We start from the raw sequence: 20,982 nt of genomic DNA, 5'->3' as shown, positions 1-20,982 counted from the left end.
TTGGTATATATAGTTACTGAATTTTCTGGAGAATCTTTCATACAATTTATGAGGCCACAGAAAAAATGTGCAATGGGATCATAAATTGTGGTTTGAATAAATGTCCACATCCCCAAATGTAGTGATTTACATTTAATGAATTATTGCTGTATGATAGTTGTTAAGAGTATCTTTCAGTTCATCAACAACTGAGCACTTTTTTCCAAGTAAATCCGAAGAATGTGCCCGCTTGTGTAAATATTTCACAAGCCTTGCCCCTTGCCACAGTGAATTTATACAAGTGCTGAATAAATGCGATCAGTGTTATTTCATGCCTTGAGAGAAATCATTCCTCTTTCTGTAACACTGTCTGTTTCAGCCTTTGTTTTCGAACTATGAGGTTTTTATAACTCATATGTTGTGAGTTTTTAGAGTTTAAAAAGAGCAGTAAAGCAGTGCCTTTTCTTGGAGGTATATAAACTGTGCTTGAGGAAACCCACCGTCTTGTATGGGCAGTTACCGCAGTGGGTTATAGTGGGTCTGTATCTGAAAACAATGATTTTCACAAGTAAAAGCAACAAACATGGCACAGTAATCCATTATTTTTCCTTTTGTGTTTTGGACACTGTAATTCATCAGATGGGCAAGTCATCAAAAGGATTATTGTGTTATTGTGAAAAATAGGAGGCTTTTCATGCCAATACATGACCAGACAGCTAGGGAACTATTTGGTGAGGGCTTATGTTCTTTTTTTTTCCCCTTCAGAGCAAAGCTAGGCTGTAACCTGGTACTGAGCTTTATTTTCCCCACCACACCATCAATATACCTTTTTTTGTTGTTGTTGTTTACATGTATTGTAGTTTCTTTTTTCTGTTTTTAAACAGACTATTTAGATATATAAATATTCTTCAATTTAAGGATTGAAAAATTAAATTTACTAGTGATTACATTGATTTTTACTTTCTATGTGATATCTAAAGATAAAATATCAAATAAAAATCAACCTAGATAGCTATTTTAGAACAGTGAGATTCCAGGATTGCACAATAAAACCTGAAATGAGACAAATCAGTCATTGAGAGTGCTAACACCCAGGATGCATGTGAGAACAGGGAACTCGTGATTTCCCGAAAGTGGAAAGTGTAATCAAGGACATTACAGACTGGGTAAGGTCTGTCTGAGGAAGAACCATTTGGGTTGAGACTTAAGGGATGAGAAAGAGTAGAACAGGAGATACAGATTCCAGGTAGCACTAGTAGTAGTAGCAAGTCTGAAGGTCATAAGTTTGGGGACAGCTTGATACATTCCAGGAACAGAAGGAAGGCAAATGTAGTCAGAGCTGATTAGTGATGGGGAGAGGTAGGCTGGGAACAGATCACACAGGAGCTTGCAGGCTATTGTGGGGAATGTGGTTTTTATTTTAGGGAAGCACTGAAGACTGTATGTGTTCATATGTACACATGTGTACACACTTGTGCCAGCACATGTTTACAGGTCAGTTCAGTCACTCAGTTGTATCCAACTCTCTGTGACCCCATGGACTACAGCACGCCAGGATCCCTGTCCATCACCAACTCCCTGAGCTTACTACTCAAACTCATGTCCACTGAGTCGGTGATGCCATCCAACCAGCTCAGCCTCTGTCATCCCCTTCTCTTCCTGCCTTCAATCATTCCCAGCATCAGGGTCTTCTCCAATGAGTCAGTTCTTCACATCAAAAGTATTGGAGTTTCAACTTCAGCATCAGTCCTTCCAATGAATATTCAGGACTAATTTCCTTTAGGACGGACTGGTTGAATCTCCTTGCAGTGCAAGGGACTCTCAAGAGTCTTCTCCAACACCACAGTTCAGTTCTTCGGTGCTCAGGTTTCTTTATGGTCCAACTCTCACATCCATACATGACTACTGGAAAAACCATAGCTTTGACTAGAGGGACCTTTGTCAGCAAAGTAACATCTCTGCTTTTTAATACTGTCTAGGTTGGTCATAGCTTTTCTTCCAAGGAGCAAGCATCTTTGAAATTCATGGCTGAAGTCCCTATCTGTAGTGACTTTGGAGCCCAAGAAAATAAAAGTCTCTCACTGTTTCCATTGTTTCCCCATCTATTTGGCACGCCATGAAGTGTACAGTGCTGTTCTAAAAAAAAAAAAAAAAACAGTCACTTGATTAATGCCGTGTCTAGAACAATTGGAGAGGATGAGGGAAGAAGTTGAGGCCAACTGGTTAGGCATAGTCCTGGTGAGAGTCATGGTGGTTTTGTCTCAGATGGTGGTAGACCAATTAGCCATTTGGCACTGTAGGTTCAGCTCCTTGGGCTTATAATCTCAGGGTTCTACAAAGGTGTAAGACCTGACAAAAGTTAATAGCAAACTGAAATCAGTAACTGTTTAATAAAAGTATGCAGTGTGAACATCTTGCCAACTTAATTATGTAACTTTAAATTTGATATTCATTAAAATTTGATATCATTATATTTAAAACCATTTCTAGGTCAGATTTTCTCATTTTGCAGTAAGTTTCTGAGTATGCATAATGAGTGCTTAGGGACCATAATCTTAAGTTAAAGCTAAAAACTCAAGCCATATACTTTTCAAGGAAGAATTATTAAAATTTTTTAAAAGTTCAAAAAAAAAACCTCTAGAAAATAATTATACTTTATGTATGATGTGAATTTGTTTTAATGTTTAATTGGATTTGGTGCAGGCTTTCCAAAGTATGAGTGTTTAAATCCATGAAACTCTTAAAAGGTACCTGAATGGTAAAATAGAGGTGGAAGGAAATTTGCCATGTTTAGAAATACATATGAGGATTCTGTTGGACATACTGATTGTTGAGGGGTAAAGGAAAAGACTTCCAGGTTTCTGACTTCAGTAATTTGGTGAACGGTGAGACTAGAAAAGAAGGAAGTTTGGACAGGGTGTGTGAGGGGTATGGATTAAGAGGCTTCTTGTAACACATGAATTAGGGGTCTAGAGGTTGCCCAAGTTCAGTATGGTGGGTCACACACATTTCTGCCCTTCAAGAGCTTGCAGCCTAAAGGCCTGTCTTTATTGTGCTTCCCTGGGAGCCTGGGACCAGAGCCAACCATACTGTGTCAGGAAGATGCTTTTTATGCAGGTGAAATGACTGCAGTGGTTGTCCCACTCTTTGGGGGAGAATCTAAAGATAGAGGCTTTTGCCAGTTGCTGCTCACTTGGCCTTGTTGAGATCTGAGGCCATCTTGGGTTGCTCTGGCATATGACAGAAATGTCAACACGGTACATGTTCCTGCCCATCTGTATGATAGATGAAGGGACCCAAAAGGCCAGATTTGCTAAGGCAGAAGGTTTCTATGTATTAGGCTTGCTGCAGGTCAAGTCGAGGCATTCAGGAGGGAGGTTAGAAAAATAAAAAACAGTAAACATAAATACAGAAGTTAATTCTCTAAAATCTACCTTTCCTGTCTTGGCACAATTTTGACTAGTGTTCTAATTAAAGGTTCCTTTATGGAGGAATTATTAAAACTTATTAAAGCAAACCATTTTAATAACTAGGTAATTATTTGTTGCAATAGATAGATTCAGAAATAAGTGCAGGCAAGATTAAAGAAACCCCAGAGAACTGAAGTACTGCTCACATTGTAATTCTGCTGTGCTTCCCTGACTCTGGTGTTTCATCTGGTCTTAGAGCTCCTCCTACTGGCCAATTCCATGATCAGTATCTCTCCTTCAGATATCTGTGACTTGAGAGACTTAATGGGTTACAATTCAGAGTTTTGTTTTTTTTTAAGTATAATCGTGAGTTTATTTGATTTGTTATTTTCATGATCAAAGAATCTTCTGGTTTCTATTAATTGTCTGTAAGCTGCCTATTTATCTAGAAAGGGAGGTTTTCATAACATTTTCTTGTTTAAACATCCTAACGTGATCCCTATAATCACTCGTCACTAGCTCCGATTGATGCTGTGGACCAAAGTCTTATGAAGGATTTTCCTGGCCCTGCTGGGGAGGTTTCAGCACCAGGCCCTGGAGTTGTGAGCACTGCCGTGGTACAAGATGGTGATGGCAGAAGGGACCTGAGAAGCCCAGCTAAAGTCCCGCATATGCCGCTCATTGAAGGAAAGGTATGGTGAATTAGTGGAATATATGGTTTTAAATGTGTACTTAGATCAGAGGCTGTCTATTGCATTTGTTTCAGAACTCAAGTATCATTTAAAACCAGTCATTGTATTTCTCTGTTGATAAAAATTTCCGCCTTTCATATGTGTGTAGACTCTTGCTGTTTTAGACTGAGTCGCTAACCTTTTTCTGGTTGTTGTTCAAAGCAAAATATTTCAACATAAATTACTTTAATCCAAGTAAGTAATTTATTGACCTTTTGTCCATCTTTATAATCATCCTATTTCATTAAGCCCCCCAATTATAAAAGCTATGATTTGAAATTCATATTTGATTTGTTTCAAGTAAATTTTAAGATGTAGCCTATGTCTTGGTAATTTTATTATGATATTGACTTGAATATTTTGAAATGAAGAAAGATGGTCTTTATGGTTTTTCATTAATAGTCTGTTACTGAAGAAGAAATTCTCAAGCAAAAAGTAATTGTTTTGTGAATACTATGTGAGAAGATGGTGTGTGGCTTTCGGTCTTATTTGGTGTACGTGCCATAATGGATGGAGAAGTAACCTGTATTGTGTTTTCAGACTTGTTTGGGTTATTTTATATTACCATGGGCAAGTGTAAGTATAGTCACTTAGAAGTTGATCTGAAGTGGCTTTGAGTCCTTCAGATCTCTTTTCCATATCCCACAGAGAAACTTTAGAATAGGTAACATTGGAAGTAAACATGAAAAAGAAATAAAATCATCCTGTGGGTTTATAATATTTCCAGAAATTTAACTTTGAAAATTTATAATGTTTTAAAACTTTTAACATTGAAAATGTTAAAGATGTGTAACATGAATTTATAAAGAACCTGCTAGAAGAGATATCTGCCAGGGTCCCGGGAATTCCTGCAGTGATAGCTCCCAACCCCAGCGGAGAGAAGGGCTCAGGCACCATGGGGGCCCTGCCTTATGCGGCAGGAACAAGTGCCTCAGGCAGAGCGAGCCATGAAATCCTTTTCATTGCTTTGTTAAAAAATCTTTAACTATCATATTCTACAAAGGATTTGATTAAAAATTTACTAAAAATAACAGATATCATATCAAACAACATCCATCAATAACTGAATAGTTGTCAGGAGAGTTTATGATTATGCTACCAACTCATTGGAAAAGACCCTGATGCTGGGGAAGATGGAAGGCAGGAGGAGAAGGGGGTGACAGAGGATGAGATGGTTGGATGGCATCACCGACTCAACGGACATGAGTTTTAGCAAACTCCGGGAGATAGTGAAGGGCAGGAAAGCCTGGCGTGCTGCAGTCTGCGGAGTCTCAATGAGTCAGACACGACTTAGCGACTGAACACCACCAACACGCTACCAGTGTACCCAGTAGAGTGGCTACTTCCATCAGAAACGGGAGAGCTCAGCATCACGGGAAGCCTCTATTCCATTCTGCATAGTTAATATGATACAAAACAAAAGTTCTCTTAAATTCCAAGGGAAGTTCTGCCTGTTTTTGGCAAATGACTCAGTGTGCCTTTTCACTGATACTTTCAATGTTTGGCAGCAACCAGGTTTAAAAATAATGCTATCTGAGTTTCATAGGATCCATTTGCAACCAGTCAGGAAATACTAATTGAATCAGGCTATACCTGTTAAGTTGTATGTGATGAAAGTAGTCCAGTTTTCCTCTTTTAAAAACGGATCATTTAATTAATTTTCTAATGATACTGTTAATACAGTCGTTACTTCTGAGTAAAAGTTTTCACTAACTTTCTTCTTCTCTCCTCTTTCTTTCTTTTACCTTTGGTTCTCCTTTGATTGTATCTGCTGTGTAACTTCACATTCAACCATGGGTTTGCTTTTGAGAACAGCCTATTTCCTTGTGCCCACCTTCACCACTCATCCACTGTGCTTCATCTCTTTCCCCAAACCTATTGCCAGTCCCTGAAATGGACTTCCTTTCTGACATTTCAGAGGAAGACCCCTTTGGGGAGGCCGATCGTATCACTCTGGACAGCTTAGAGTGCCTTTCCACAGGCGAGACGTCAGAGCAGGGGCCCTGTGATCCTGGCTTGGGTCCTCTTGAAGCCCCTCCTGAGCCTGACTGCCCCCCTGCACCCGAGAAGCCTCTAAAAGAGGCTGACCACACGGATTCCGAGTGTGGGTCCTTCTCCTTCAGTTTCTGCAGGTGCCTTCTGCCTCGCTTCCCCTCGCTCCTCAGTGACAATGGGCACCTTGCCTTCCCCAGCCTCCCCAAGGTCTGGGTCTCCTTCCTGCCTGCAGATGTCCGGCATTACGTTCCCATCACCTCCCCTTCGTTCTTCCCCTCTCTCATCCTCATCTTTGGGCTCCTTCTCTCTGCTTCTCAGTCAGTGCCTTTTTCTCTCACCTTTTCCCTTCCTCTGGCTCTATGCCTCTGCTATCTGGAGGCGAAAGCTGCCTCCCTGACTGTTTCTTACGACTGTGACTTGAGTGACAAAACAGAGGAAGAGGAAGCAGTTACTGGCTGTCCTCCATAAGCTTTAAATCTGTGCGGGCAACAAAGCTCCACTTCATCTAATACCCTTCCTAATGTAGAGTGTAAACATGCGCATAAATCTCATCATGGGTTGCCCTCAAAATAGTATGATCTGCACACTTTCATACACACAACACAGCTTTAGTGCATGAGAAATAAGTGTAATTAAGCGTTTCCCCTCACTGATATTCATTGACTAGGTCCACACAGTCTACGTTGAGTGCAAAGTTATAGGTTTTTAAAATAAATATCTGAACCATACTAGGCCACAAAAAAAGGAGAGGGGGCCCTCCATTGCCCTTAATAGTCTGATTTGGGTCTATCCATTTTGCACATACATGTGAATGCTGTTCCTTTAGGACGGAAACTTTATTTTGGTATAGAATTTCGAATACAGTGGACATAACTGATTGATATATATTAGTAGAATTCCTTAGTGTTACTATTTCACTGTTAGAAAGCCAAGCTTGTTCTTCACTTAGGAGAATGCACCTGTGACAGTTACTCCTGATGTGTGTGTAGGTCTAATCTCAGAACCTCTTTGTCTCCCTATTATTATAGCATTTGGGACCCAGATATGAAGTGCATGTAGTTTATTTTCTTTTACTTTTTTTTTTTTTTTTACTCAAAATCATATCTGGGAGTCACTGTCAGGTATTTTTAAGGAAGATACTCTTCTGTTATCTTTAAAAAATACTTATGAAAAATGAACCTCAGCATTTTGAAAATTTAGACTCTGTAGCCCTAAGGTTGGGTGAGACCTCTTAGTGTCCTTTTATTTAACATTAAGTATCTGGTTTGAGGATTTCTGCCCCTTATAAGGCTACCTCTGCAGTACTAAGCTGTGCTCACATGTGCAGTAGTTTTTTTTTTTTTTATTGTTTTGCTAAATGTGGTCTGGGGACCTAGGGTCCCATATCCTGTAGGTACTATTCCTACATAGAATAAATCACAAAATTTAGAGCAAACCTAAGGAAAAATGTGAAGATAATTAAGCATAGGGGGAGAATCCATGATTCCTAAAGGTTACCCAAGGGATGCCAAAGATTGACATTTTAGAAAAATGTTGACCAAGGAATTAGAAGATTATTCTTAACAAATTGTTGAGCGGTTGTATTCTGTTTTTCCCTCTTGATCAAAAGATACTCTGAGTTCCCGGTTTACCTCTCAAAAATGCTTGAATGGTTAAAAAAAAAAAAAGCACAGTAAAGAAGAAAAATAATGTATATGATCCTGCTCTAAATCAAGATGTGAAAGTTAAACTATTTTCCTTTGGTATCTGAATCAATATTTTTCTTTTACGCTCTTCCCTTCCATGAGTCAGTAGTCATCAGTGTTTCTGTTAGTTTCAAATACACAGATTTATTCTTTGGATCATTAGATAACTGAGAATTGTCCAACTAGGAATAAATATGCTTGTTTGAAAAATTTTATGACAGAAAAGTGACTATAAAACTCAAGAATAGTTTTTACTCTCCACCATTTTAAATGCAAGTAGCAAAATAAACCGGTTCCTCCCCAAGGAAAGAAATCTATGTAGGGTGAACATTTGTCCCTGATAGAAAGTGAAAGCTAAAATTTGCATCATTACACTTTGCCCTCACAGCCAGTTGACTTAAATATTTCAGGTTAGAACAGACTGAATTATGCCATTTTTACACTCTCATATTTTCATTCCTGAGTCAAAACATATTAAAAAGCAACACATATCTGGTGACTGAGAAAGAGTGAAGCTTCCCTTCTCTATTCCACCTTTGCAAAGGACCATTTCCATCATTTGTACAACATTGTAGGTGAAGAAAGACCAAAGTGGCTTAATATTCTGCATCTTCTGAGGGCCAGACAATAAAGGTTGGTAATGCTGGTTCACCATTTTAAGTTCAAGTACAGCTTCCTTGCACCGGTGATAGCGTTTCCAATAATACTCCCCTTCTCTCTGGCCGCTTGCTGGGTGACTTCAGGCGAAGATGGAAGAGGACGAAACACAGCTGGAGGAGGTGGATACTGTTCCCCCCAAATTAAATTCCTGGTAGTTGCTGCCTGCCATTATGATTGCACGGGGGTGGGGTGGTGCACATTTAGGATTTATTTGTGACTTTTGCTCATTGTGGCTTTAGGTTCTTAAGATTTTTATTTCTCTTTTATTTTAATGTCTTAGACTGTCCAACTCTGGGTCATTTCTGGTGCTTGCTGATTGATACACTTATGTTTATTTGCCTTCCCCCTCCCTCCCTATGTGTGATTTAATTTCACAGAAAAATTCCTTGAGAGTAGAAGGAGATAATATTTATGTCAGACATAGCAATTTAATGTTGGAGGTTTGTATAATTTAAGAAAACAACTCTGTCCGAATGGCTGCCCAGGCTGCTGTGGACGGGGGGTCACGCACAGGCTGGCTGGCTGGCAGCTTTCAAGCACGGTGCACGAAATGCATGGGGAAAATTCAACGTGGGAGTGCATGTTAGCATTCTGACTTTGTTCTGTTAAAGTGGCTTAGGTAGCAATATGTCTATGAGAAGTTCTCAGAGTGACAACTGGGAAAAAAAGAAAAGATTCTGTGTAATCAAATGAATAAAGTTTTTATTCGTTAATCTTAAGGTTCTGCAAGTAAACCTGTTTTCTCCTAATGGACACGATCCATCCTTAATATATATTAAACTGCAAAAAATATTTGTCAATCTGGCATTAATTCATTTGGCCCTAGATAGGTGTCCGTGTTTTTTTTTTTTTGGTAAAGTGAAGAAGTACCAAAATCCCTGCAATTAGGAATGTGGTCCACTTAAAAATCTTCCTTTTGAGAAGATGCTAATTAATGGGATTGTTTTGATTAAAAAGAGAGAAGCAGTGAAATAAAGTGAGAAAGAAAAGAGGAAAAAGAAGCCTAGCTGCCCAATTAGGAAGGTGAAATGTATTCCCCATGTCACACGAGAATGGTTTTTTGTTTCTTTTTCCCCCTTCTTTTAGGATAGGATATAGCAATGTATTCAGTGGAAAACTCCGGTCCTCAGTAATTTGACTAATCTGTTGGGTTGCTTTGGCCAGCTTTAATAACTGTTGGAGATGTATTTTTGCATAACTTACTAAAATGCTGTAAAGAATAATACATAACAGCGCTTTGAACAAATGCAAGAAATGTGCCTGATCTCAAGCCACAGTCATTTTTCCATGCCATGCAAAGATTTTTAGATTTTCCTGAGTTTTTGCAGATGGCAATAGAAGCTCCTAGATGAGCTATCCGTACTATGCTTGTGCATGCATATGGAATATTTCATTTACTCAGATGCATGACCTATTTCTCAAGGAGTAGTGTAATTGAAAGCTATAATCCACAGGTGGCCCTATGATTTTTGAAATGTAAGAAAGCACTTAAAGTTCAGTTAAAACTTTTTTGAATACTACCTTTTATTCCTACAAATACCATTTATCAGGACCAATCTAAAAAAAAACCCCACAAGCAACATTTGTCAGGGCCTATTTCAATGAAAATTGACCTGGTAGTTTTTCTCACATCTTCTTTTAAGGACCATTTGATATGTGGGTGGCTGGGTCCCACATTTATGCTTGGCAAGGACGTGAAACCAAGATGACGTTCATTTATTTTAGAGAAAGACCAAATAGAAGCAGCTTCTGGCAGCTGTTATGTTTATTCTATAAGGATTAAAAACCATTGCTGGAATTTCCTGAAAAAAGTCAACTGTTTTTTCCCCCACCACCATTCCCTCCTCTTTTTATATGATCTTGGACCGGATTTCCCATGAGGCCCAATATGCTCTGAGTCCACCTTTCTCTAATTTTACTTTCTTCATTATATTCACAGAATGCAACTCTAGTAGTAGCCCAAATCTGAAAGGTGAATTTGCAGGAACAAAATGCCTTTTAAATGTAACTATGAGAAAGAAGGTTTATTAGCCATGTTGAGTTCCATGGCCTCCTCTTCATGATTTCTTAAACAAGTCTGAACAAAGAAATCAGAACCCTTTAAGGCGTGAATCATAAAAAAATTACACATTGGCTTTAATTTTCAAATTTGGACAAACTCATATTTGTAGGTGGTGATATGGCTTTTGAGACTTGGCATTTTTCTTGCTTTATTATGTTTTTTTAATCATAAGTTTGCTTTGTCTTATTTTTGGTTTCATTTTTTATTTTTATCCTATTGGGTTTTTTTTTTTTTTTTTTTTCTTCCTTTTGGATTTTCCCCCTTTTATTACGTTACATACTGCTAGGACCTGGATAAGGCCCAGGAGGAAATACTGAAACACCAGGCTAGCATTAGTGAACTCAAGCGCAATTTTATGGAATCCACACCTGAACCACGCCCTAATGAATGGGAAAAACGACGTATCACACCTCTGTCCCTACAGACACAAGGGGTATGTGACTAGCTATTTGTTGGCTGTATGTCTCACTCCAGCTGTTCATAAAACTTAGGTTGTTAATCTGTTATGTTGATTCTTATGAGAAGTTAGAAAATATTCCCGTTTTTAAAATGTAACTGCTAACAATTTTTTAAATACTAAATATTTATTAACAGCGTGTAATACTTATTGACATAGTTCTTGGGTAAATTGTATGAGTTTCAAAACACTTTTCAACTACCTTCAAAATAATTTCACTATTTTACTCGAGTAAATTGGTAGTAATGAGCTGTTACATCAAGTGACTTAAAAACCAATGTATACTGTATTTAATAAGTTTTTAAATTATTGACGTCTGAAGTAAGAGTTTGTTTAATAATTAAAGAATTAGTAATTAAAGGGATGTAGTAATGTAGACCATATTTAGAATGGTTTAAGGTTATTACTGTGAGGATAAAGAGTTAAATTTAGCTTTGAAGACTGCTGAGCTCTGTTGAAAACTGGCAAAATGTTAATTATATAACTTATATTGAAACTTCTTAGTAATAAAATCCAGATTAATGTTTTAAAAATATTTTCACCCGTCTTTCCAAACTCATCCTTTTTCTTTCCATGGTTTATTTCTCTCCGCCACCAACATAAGCATTGCCCTTAAAATACATTCTTAAAATGTTTCTTCATTTGCATCTGCATCTGTTCTTTTCTGATGCTCCAAAGTCTCTCCTTTTGTCAACCAAGAACTTCATCAGCTCATCTGTTTTGCTTGAGGAAATCGTGATCATCCTATGTTTAATACACAGTTTTAAAAGTATGTTCAGATGTTACCCAACAGTTTCTCTCCTTTTCCTTTCACCCCTCTCTTCTCCTTAAATTCATCATCTAGTCTGACTTTGAATATTGCCAAATTGTAGGCATTTGAATTCGCTATTCTCATGCTTTTTTATTCACCCTTTTCTTAAAAAGCAAAGCTGTTATTTGCTTTAAATTTCTGTGTGACAGTGGAAGGGACAAATCTCTTTAAAGCAGACGAGCAAAAGAAAAACCGGTAAACCGCAAAGATTTTTGACAATATTAAGATTTAAAACACCATAGCGGCATCTTCTGAAGTTGTACTACTTTTACGTTCTTGTTTTCAGCTTTTCTGAAGATATTAATGTCCATATTCCAGAATCAACCCTAGAGTGTTGTGTGTTCTGGGGAAACTGACGGTGTGCTGAGACTGGGTCCCCCTTTTATGTGCCGCTTCGTCTGGTTTGTTTCGCTGACCCACACCGCCATTTTATGTTTGTGTTGCTGTAGGTGTAACGTGTTTGTCTTATTTGTTGATTATGTCTATTGTTTAAAACAATAGAGCAAAGGAGACCATCTTTTCAAGGATATTTTATCCATGAAGGAGAAGCATCAGATGGTGGCAGCACGGACAGTTGAAGAAAAGACCCAGGAGGCAGACAAGGTGTTCACCTTGCATCCTTGGATCTACTCTTGCTTTTTCCCTCTTTTCCTTGATTTCTGTCCGCAGCCATGAGATACGTCTTTTCCCTTGTGTATCAACATGAATTTTTAAAAATAATTTTTGAGTGCTTGAAAAGGTAACTCCATGTAAGATAGAAACATGGGATTATTAGATGAGAATCACCATATTGCAGAAGGACTTGATTTGAAACTCCACAATTTGAAATGCAGACATCTCAACCAATTTAGGTGATAAGTGACCCCTAATTTCAATGCATGTGTCTGGCAGTTGGGAAACTATGATTTCATGAAAATGCACTGTTTGCAGAAGGCACACTGTGGTGGTGTTAAAATAACAAACTGTGTGTGACTTAGATTACTGTTTTACTACATTTGGAATCCTTTTGAATTTTTATTTTTAAGATTTAAAAAAAAATTTTTAATTGAAGGAAAATTGCTTTACAGAATTTTGTGGTTTTCTGTTATACATCAACAAGAATCAGCCCTAGGTAGACCCATTTTTAATGGGGCAAAAGATTTTGGTGCAGACAAGCAGCCCCTCAGATCTCTTTGTGCTCCTGCATATATGAAGTATCTGGCATTTCTAGAGAAGTTAGCTTTCTGTTGCTTTTCCATTCTTATTCCTCTGTTTCTGAGTTTGTTTAGCCAGCTGATCAACCTGCTGTTTGTTGGGACTAGAATGCCTAGAGTCTAGTGTGGGAGATAGCAGACATGCAAATTAGTGACTGGAAAATTTGGGGTACAAAGAAGTATTAGGGAGATGAAATACTTATTATACATTATACGAGAATTGAGAAGGCATGTGAAGAGATAACATTTGAGTTGAGGCCTTAATGATGAAAAAGAAGGTGGACATGTGAAGTTTCTTCCATGTGTAAGGAAGAGCAGATGCAACAGCCCCAAGACAGGAATTTCTTTAAAGGACTGAAAGACCAAATGACAAGGTCTTAGAAGAGTCATAGAGGTCAGACCCCAGATCTTGGCAGGATCTTTAAGAGCATAGTAACAATTTGATAGAAAATATGCACTTATTTGACACATGTATGGGTTGTTGTAACTGCAATCATCCATTCACCCAATAAACATTTTTTGACCACTTACAATGTACTTCCTCTCCCACTCCTCAACACATCATTACTATTAGTTGAAAGTTAAGTAAGTCTACTGGAGTATTTTGACTTTTAACAGAGTATCTTTTAAATTGCTGTCTTTCTTCCAACTTCATTTTGCTACTTAATTTTTCAGAGTTTCTTGATTTTCTTTAAATTGCAGTCCTTAATAAAATGCAAAATAAAAGTTATACATATGTATACTTTCTCCAGATTTCCAAATGTCTATAAGGGGTTTTATAGATTAAAAAAAATAATTGTTTCTTGTTTAGAAATCAATACATCAAACTTTCAAAATGACTTCAGTATATTATGAATGATTTTGAGAATAGGGCAGAAAATTTGAAATCAAATTACTTAGTCTTTAATAGGCAAATTGGGGCTTCCCTGGCAGCTCAGATGGTAAAGATGCCTACAATGCAGTTAGACCCAGGTTCAATCCCTGGGTCAGGAAGATCCCCTGGAGAAGGGAATGGCAGCCCACTCCAGTCTTCTTGCCTGAAGAATTCCATGGACAGAGGAGTCTGGTGGGCTTCAGTCCATGGGGTTACAAAGAGTGGACATGACTGAGCGACAGGCATACATACATATAGGCTAATTATTATTATTAAATATTATTAATTTTTTGGTATAAATATATTCTCTTATATATTGTGAGAATTATGACATACTTAAACTTGTATAGGGTTTCCCTGGTGGCCCAGACAGTAAAGAGCCTGTCTGCAGTGGAGGAGACCCAGGTTTGATCCCTGGGTCGGGAAGATGCCCTGGAGAAGGAAATGTAACCCACTCCAGTATTCTTGCCTGGAAAATCCCATGGATGGAGGAGCCTGGCAGGCTATACAGCCCATGGGGTTGCAAAGAGTCAGAAATGACTGAATGACTTCACTTTCTTTGAACTTGTATAATATTTCTCTCAAGAGTCTAGTAGAGATTACATAGACTAGTTTTAAGGTACTTTTGGAGATATTTTACTGAATACTTAGATGCATGATACTTATTTAAATTCCCCAGTGATCTTTTACCTAGTAGGACACCATCTCCACCTATCTGACCCTAGGGATGATATAATTATGGAGACTGTTAATTCAGCTGAAATTGTCCAGAAGCTTTTTTCTCTCCTGACTATTGTAATTGCTTATGCACCTTGCTCTCCTCATCTCTGAAGCAATTTAGCATGCTCCGCATCTCCTTGTAGCTACCACTCATCCCGGTTAGGGCACTGTCCCACGAAGCACCCCAGAGTGCCATTCATTCATTCATTCATTCGTCTCTGATCTCTGAGCTGTGGGGTTTGTTAGGACATATTATTGCACACATCTAACGTGAGAGGGAGCTACCTGATAATTCCTTACCATTGGTATTCTAGGTATAATATCTAAGATAGTCCCCAGCTTCCCTGTTGTACCCTCAGGCAGATTAGGGACCATCATTTAAGGGCTAGAAAGGCGAAGATTAAATTCACCTTAGTAGCTTTTCAGAGACAGATTTTTTTCACATTGCTTAGTGTTTACCCTCTGAGGTTTGTCTTCCTGTTTCGAATTTTTTCCTTTACCCATTTCTTACTGAAAGAAAAAGAGACACTGTTTCTTTATTCCATAGCATATCTAGCATATCTGAGGGAACTTCAATGGGTTACTATCACAGTGCTTGTGGTATGGACAAAGAGGTATAGGGAAGGGAGAGATCATAGGAGCTGAAATAGTTCGTGAAGGCCATACACAGAGCGTGGAGTGGACCTCAGAGTGACGACAGAATTGGCAAGGCCCAGAGTGCCTAGTTAAGAGTGTTGGAGGCAGGGGTTAGGGACATAAGGTCTACCACTGAAATAAGTGTAGCAAGTAGAGGGGCCCTGGAAGAGGCTGTTATATTCAGAAAGGCCCATGCCCAGAAGCTCCCTCAAGATTATATGAAGTAGCGTTTGATGGGCAGGTGGGTCAGTCATGCTCAGCTTGTGATAAAGTTTCAGTGAGAAACCAGAGAGTTTAGTGCATTTCTGAAGGTTAGCGCTATGAACAACCCTCAAACAGGGTGGAAAGCCAGCATTCAGGCAAATGGCCACAGATGCCTGCTGCAGCATCTTTAGAATCCTTGCCTTTCTTTCAATGTATGCTGCTCTGTGATTCTTTCTTGCCTAACCTTCCCTTTCTTTCAATAGGTCACCGCTGTCCGTTCTGACTCATTGCTAATTCTTTGCTCTTCCTTTTCTGACCTCTCCAGAGCCTAGAAGAGGAGATAACATCCATTTTGTTTAGTGAAAAGGGCTTTTCTGATAGCATGAAGGCCTCCTTCAGCTCAGCCACCACTTGGACAGCAGAGGGCACTGTTGTGAACTCTAATGCACCTTCTGAAAAGCTTTCCTCGCCCTTCTCACGGTTGCCTGAGGTGCATTTTGATTTGTTTCCCATTTTTTAAAAGTCACATTTAAGAGTGATTTTTATTTTTTCAGTATTAAGGAACCCTTTCCTCCAGTGCTTTCATTGGTGAAATTAACTCTTCCTGGGAGAAACATTCAAGAAATAATGAGTGAATTTGAACACGAGGAAAAGATACCGATTGGATGTTTCTCTTGCTTTCTATTCTCCCCTCTCCATTCTGCCTAAATTGAGAGAATCATTTAAACCAGTCACAAAGGTACAGAGTCTGGGGTGTTATGTGGAGGGAAACCCTCAACCACGTAGAAGCTAAAGCATTTTTTGCAGAAGTTTTCAAAGCCAAAATGTCTTTTAAACATCTTCAGATGGCTTATTATTTTAAAAATTCTGCTCATAGGGAAAAAATTGAAGTGCTTGCCATAGTCAATTTTGATTTTGGGGGGAATGACCCCTAAGGGATTCCCTGAACTTGGGCAGAATCCATCTGGCCATTTGAGGTTCAGTAATAAAAGTAATAATAGTGAAATATCTCCTTTAGAAATGTTCTGATCACTGGATATCTTTATTTATAAAGAAGTTTGTAAGGAGTTACAGTTGAATGTTGCCTAAGTAGCAAAGTCTATTTAGAGGTTTCCAGTTTAACATGCGAAACCTCAGCTTTTCTGTCAGTGACATGATTTACATGGTATTAATGTTGAGCTTTGAAAATGTTCCCTTACCATACATGTAAGAATAACAGTGCAGGTCAAAGATGGTCTGTGAGTATATGTTGATAGGTAACCTTTTAGGATATATTGCTCATGGTTTTCCATGTTGCTGGAGCAGATAAACATGAGCTTGTGTTATTTACTGTAGGAAGCAGCTCCAGTCCAGTTAGTGTCTTGGCAGCTTCACAGTGTGGTTGTTTCTGCCCAGAGGGTTCAGAGGTGCAGTGCTCTTCATTCAGCACTGAGGTACCTTTCTAAATAAGTAGGGCTACTGTCTCTAGCTGAATTTGTAAAGTCAGAGCACAAAGCATTAGTGCTACTGGAATGCCAAAAACTTGGCTAGGAATTATTTGTTATCAGTATAAATTAGCCTTTTCAAAAAATAAGGAAAATTTTAATCTTTAAAAACAGATTGCTTTTAAAGAAATTTCTACCCTGATTATCAATTCTGTAGTATAGCAAGTTATATTTCTAATGTATATGATCTTCAAGCATTTATATGAACATTTAGGTGCTGTACTTAGCGAAAGTAAATTTACACCCCCAAAGTAGATATCTGCAGGGGGTCAGCAATGAGCATCTCAAATAATAAACTTGGTTCATTTCAATTTTCACATGGAGGAGCTAAATTCTAAGCGAAAACACTTGGAGCCATCACTGACACCCACCCTAATGTTATAATATCCCTTTTTGCTAATCTATAACACAGTTTGGGATGCTAATAACCATTTCTGAAATGGCAACACTTTTGTGTTAATAACTATCCGAGACCAACTATAATTTTGCCAATTAAAACTGACTTTTAAATAAGCCAGCAAAATATAAAAATATCATCTTATTGATAATTCATTTAGGAATCGTGTTCAGGCCATGCTGTGGTGTTTGTTTGTTTGTTTTTTCCTTAAGTCTGATTAAAATCAAGCTGTCAGTAGATTTTAAAAGTCTTAACATATAAACTTTAAAATAATGAGTAAGCTTTGGTATAATTCCATTCCCCACCCCCACCCCTCCCCCACACCTTTTCAACAGGAAGGAGCTTATAGATCTAAGTATAATAAAAGCATTTCATTTCTTTGGGAGGATGCTGGCTATTTTTGTGTTTTTGTTTCCTTCCCTAAGCTTCTTGCATTTGTCTGGATTGTCCTTCACGTGACCTTGAACAAAAGGTTTTTATAGCTGTTGATTCTTGCTGCTCTGCTTTGCAGTGTCAGATGTTTGTCTTGGTGGGTGTCGAGGTAAACCTTTATTGATTTTGTGTCCTCGGTTGCTTTTTGTTCCGCAGAGACGTGCTCCTGAGTCCGAAGGGCCTTGCGCCGGAGCCACTGATGCTGTTAAGGTTCTCCCCTTTACCATGTTAACACCATTGCTCGACGTTTCCAATCCTGCTCACGTTTCCCCCCCGCTTCCCTTTCAGTCCGCCATCATCATCATCATCTTTGCTTTTCTCCATGACATGAAACCTGCCATCGGTTAATTTGGGTTGCCGTCGTTTTTGATTTATTCATCTATTTTTGTTTCCCCTCATCCATTTTTGTTTCTGTGCAGAGTTCACTTGAGACTCTGAATGTAGTGGAGGAGAAGAAGCAGGCAGAGGTTGGGAAAGACGAAAGAGTAATCCCCGAAGAAATGAACGGTAAAGAGCTGTCCCCTGGGCGTGGTCCTGGGGAGATGCGGAAGGTGGAGCCAGGGACGCAGAAAGACTCCACCTCCCTGTCTTCTGAGAGCAGCAGCAGCAGCAGCAGCGAGAGCGAGGAGGAGGAGGACGTGGGGGAGTACCGGCCCCACCACCGGGTGACTGAGGGCACCATCAGGGAGGAGCAGGAGGAGGACGAAGAGGAGGTGGAGGAGGCACCCGGCCAAGCAGCCAAGGTAGTAGACAGGGAGGACCCAGTGCCAGCAGCCAGCCCAGTCACACACGCAGGGGCCAGTGTCGGCCCAGTAGAAACAGTGCCCCAGGAAAAGGTAGTGGCCCCCCAGATCCCTGCTGAGAAGAGTGTAAACGAAGGCGCTGTTAAGCAAGACACCGGCGAAGAAACAGAGGAGGAGCCGCAGAAGGTTAACGGAGAGGTGGCTCATGTTGACACTGATGTTTTGCCACAGATTATTTGTTGTTCAGAGGTAAATGGGAGCTCAACTCTAGAGCTGTTTCTCAGGTGGAGAGCACCTGCCTCTCCTCCTCTCCTGTCCTCCCCGTTCTCCTTCAGCTTTTCCAACAAGATTCTGAATTTGATCTCTTCAGGGAGGAAGGGGGATGGCCCTGCTCTGTCGAATTTTCTGCCCTCTGGGGTCACAGTTTCTGGCATCTTTACTGCAACTGGATCTCCTGATTGATAGAGTAAACTTTCCGACAGCAGCCACTTCGTTTTTTTTTTTTTTTTTTTTTTCCCTTCTCATTTCACACTGAAATTTTTCTTTGCACGTTTTCAGATTTTTTTCAAGGCTTTTCTTTAAGTTGCACTGCCTCCTCATACTAGATGCCTGAATTCTGTTCATTAGGAAATTGTGTGTGTGTTGTTGAAAAATGATCAGTGTGAGTGTTGCTGGTGTCACGACTGGGTTTGACCTTCTGGCTCATTCTCTCTTCAATATAAGATTTTCAGGAATGGCAGCAGGCTCCTATTACCGTGGTGCTCAGAATTCAGCATCTAGCAATGATGAAAACGTTATTTCTTGAATACTGCTGGCATTTCAGGTTTTAGATTCCAGGGATTGTACGGTCTGGTCAAGGGACTTAGCTTTCCTTCTGGGCAGTGAAAAGCTAAGCAGAGGACCTTTGCTTTGCATTCTGTCCTCTAGTCAATTCTGGATTATTTGCAAGTTTGGTTATATGTTTTGTGACTTGTCTCGATCAAGCATGAGGCTTTCCCTTTTTTCTCTTCAAGAAACAGAACTTTCCACACTCCTCTGAGATAAAGTCTTGGCCATTTAGATGCAGGGTTCCTGATTTGGGAGTTATAGTTATGCTGAGGAAAGATTTACTTCTATGTGAATGTTCCTCGATTCTAAAGTTAAATGCCGAAAGTAGAGGGTTTTCCATGTTTGCTCTCATTCATGGGGTGGAAAATTTTGAACTGACTTTGTCTTGAAATAATTAACTGGATTTATGTTACTTTTAAATTTCTGATTTCACTTCAGCAGATGACATTTTGAAAGTCTTTGAATGCTTTGAACTATTGCTTTCTGCAGAGATTTCCTCTTTAAATTATTACACTTGGGAATTTTCTCTCAAGGAAAGCACTCTAGTGTTTTGGTAGCAGTATAGTCTGTATTAAGTATACATGCTCGGCAGACTGCAGTGTTAACAGCCTGTGACCCTCTGTTTGGATGTTTTAAATAGTTCAGAGCATTAATGTATCAGTGGTGGAGTAACTCTAGAGATGTATCACATTTTAACATGTAATACAGAAGAAACACTGTAAGATTTAGATTAGTATAACTGAAAACAATGCTGCTTGAAGATATTCTTTCTGAAAGTGAAATCTCTGTATCAGCAGGGCAGCAAGGGCTTTTTGGGGAAAGAGTGCTGCTTAGCCTACCGACCGGATGTGCCAATTAAAGACCATGAGCCTTCACACAGACCATGTGGTTCTTTAAACTGTAATAAAAACAGAGGCAGGTCACTTCTCATCATTAATTCTGTTTTGTTTTCTTTTCAATTTGATCACTACTTGCTAAAAGCTAAAGTTTCTATATCACTGTACGCCAGGCTTGATACGTAAGTAATTTGGGACCGTCGTACTTTGAAACCTACCACAATTTCAGGAGCCATTATGCTAGCTTATTCTTCATATATATATCTATACACATATATATGATTTTGAAGGAAAGTGTTTTTCTTTTGTGTCATTATTATTTCCTTTTGCTCTTTTCATTTGTGTATGAGTGTGTGTTTGGATATATTTCAGTTATTTTTGAAGGCTCCATTAAGCACATTTATTTTATTACCTCTAGAATTTATGTTTCCCTTCCTTTTCACTTCAGCCACCAGTGGTAAAAACAGAGATGGTAACAATTTCTGATGCCTCACAAAGGACAGAAATCTCCACCAAGGAAGTCCCTATTGTCCAAACGGAGACCAAAACCATCACATATGAGTCTCCACAGGTACAAAAGCTCTAGACTTGGACAGTTTGAGTTCTTTTTTACTTTGTTTCTGTTTTCATTCTGTCTGCTCCTAGTTTACATTTCTGACTTTGACATAGCTTTTTATATTTTCATTTTGTAACTGTACTTTAGCCACATACCATGCTGCAGTTGAATTGCTGACCCAGTAATTATGGGGTAAGAGTATATGTGATTTTTTTAGGACAGGCTGTACCAATGTTGCTCTTATTATTCTTATAAACCATTTCTGGCTTGATATATCCAGGAATGTTTA

The 20,982-nt window shown here is 39.0% G+C and overlaps 1 protein-coding gene across 20 annotated transcripts in view; it reads left to right on the top strand.

Annotated features, from left to right (window-relative positions):
- Window positions 1-20,982, top strand: part of EPB41L2 (erythrocyte membrane protein band 4.1 like 2) — a 209,702-nt gene that overhangs the window by 162,074 nt on the left and 26,646 nt on the right. For 4 of the 20 annotated variants that reach the window (XM_019967427.2, XM_019967425.2, XM_070796153.1 and 1 more), the window contains exons 12-18: window positions 3,909-4,081; window positions 8,838-8,900; window positions 10,809-10,955; window positions 12,292-12,393; window positions 17,887-17,940; window positions 18,150-18,722; window positions 20,586-20,708. In XM_019967427.2, coding sequence (XP_019822986.2) covers window positions 3,909-4,081; window positions 8,838-8,900; window positions 10,809-10,955; window positions 12,292-12,393; window positions 17,887-17,940; window positions 18,150-18,722; window positions 20,586-20,708 — 1,235 coding nt within the window. Of the gene's footprint in view, window positions 1-3,908; window positions 4,082-8,837; window positions 8,901-10,808; window positions 10,956-12,291; window positions 12,394-15,742; window positions 15,908-17,886; window positions 17,941-18,149; window positions 18,723-20,585; window positions 20,709-20,982 lie in introns of all 20 variants that reach the window. The other 16 variants (XM_019967429.2, XM_070796155.1, XM_070796154.1 and 13 more) reach the window with 16 other exon arrangements.

The sequence above is a fragment of the Bos indicus genome, chromosome 9, assembly GCF_029378745.1.
Source record: "Bos indicus isolate NIAB-ARS_2022 breed Sahiwal x Tharparkar chromosome 9, NIAB-ARS_B.indTharparkar_mat_pri_1.0, whole genome shotgun sequence".
NCBI classification, from domain to species: Eukaryota; Metazoa; Chordata; class Mammalia; order Artiodactyla; family Bovidae; genus Bos; species Bos indicus.
The sequence above is the reverse complement of the archived record's forward strand: the minus strand, read 5'-3'. Positions and strand labels throughout refer to the sequence as shown.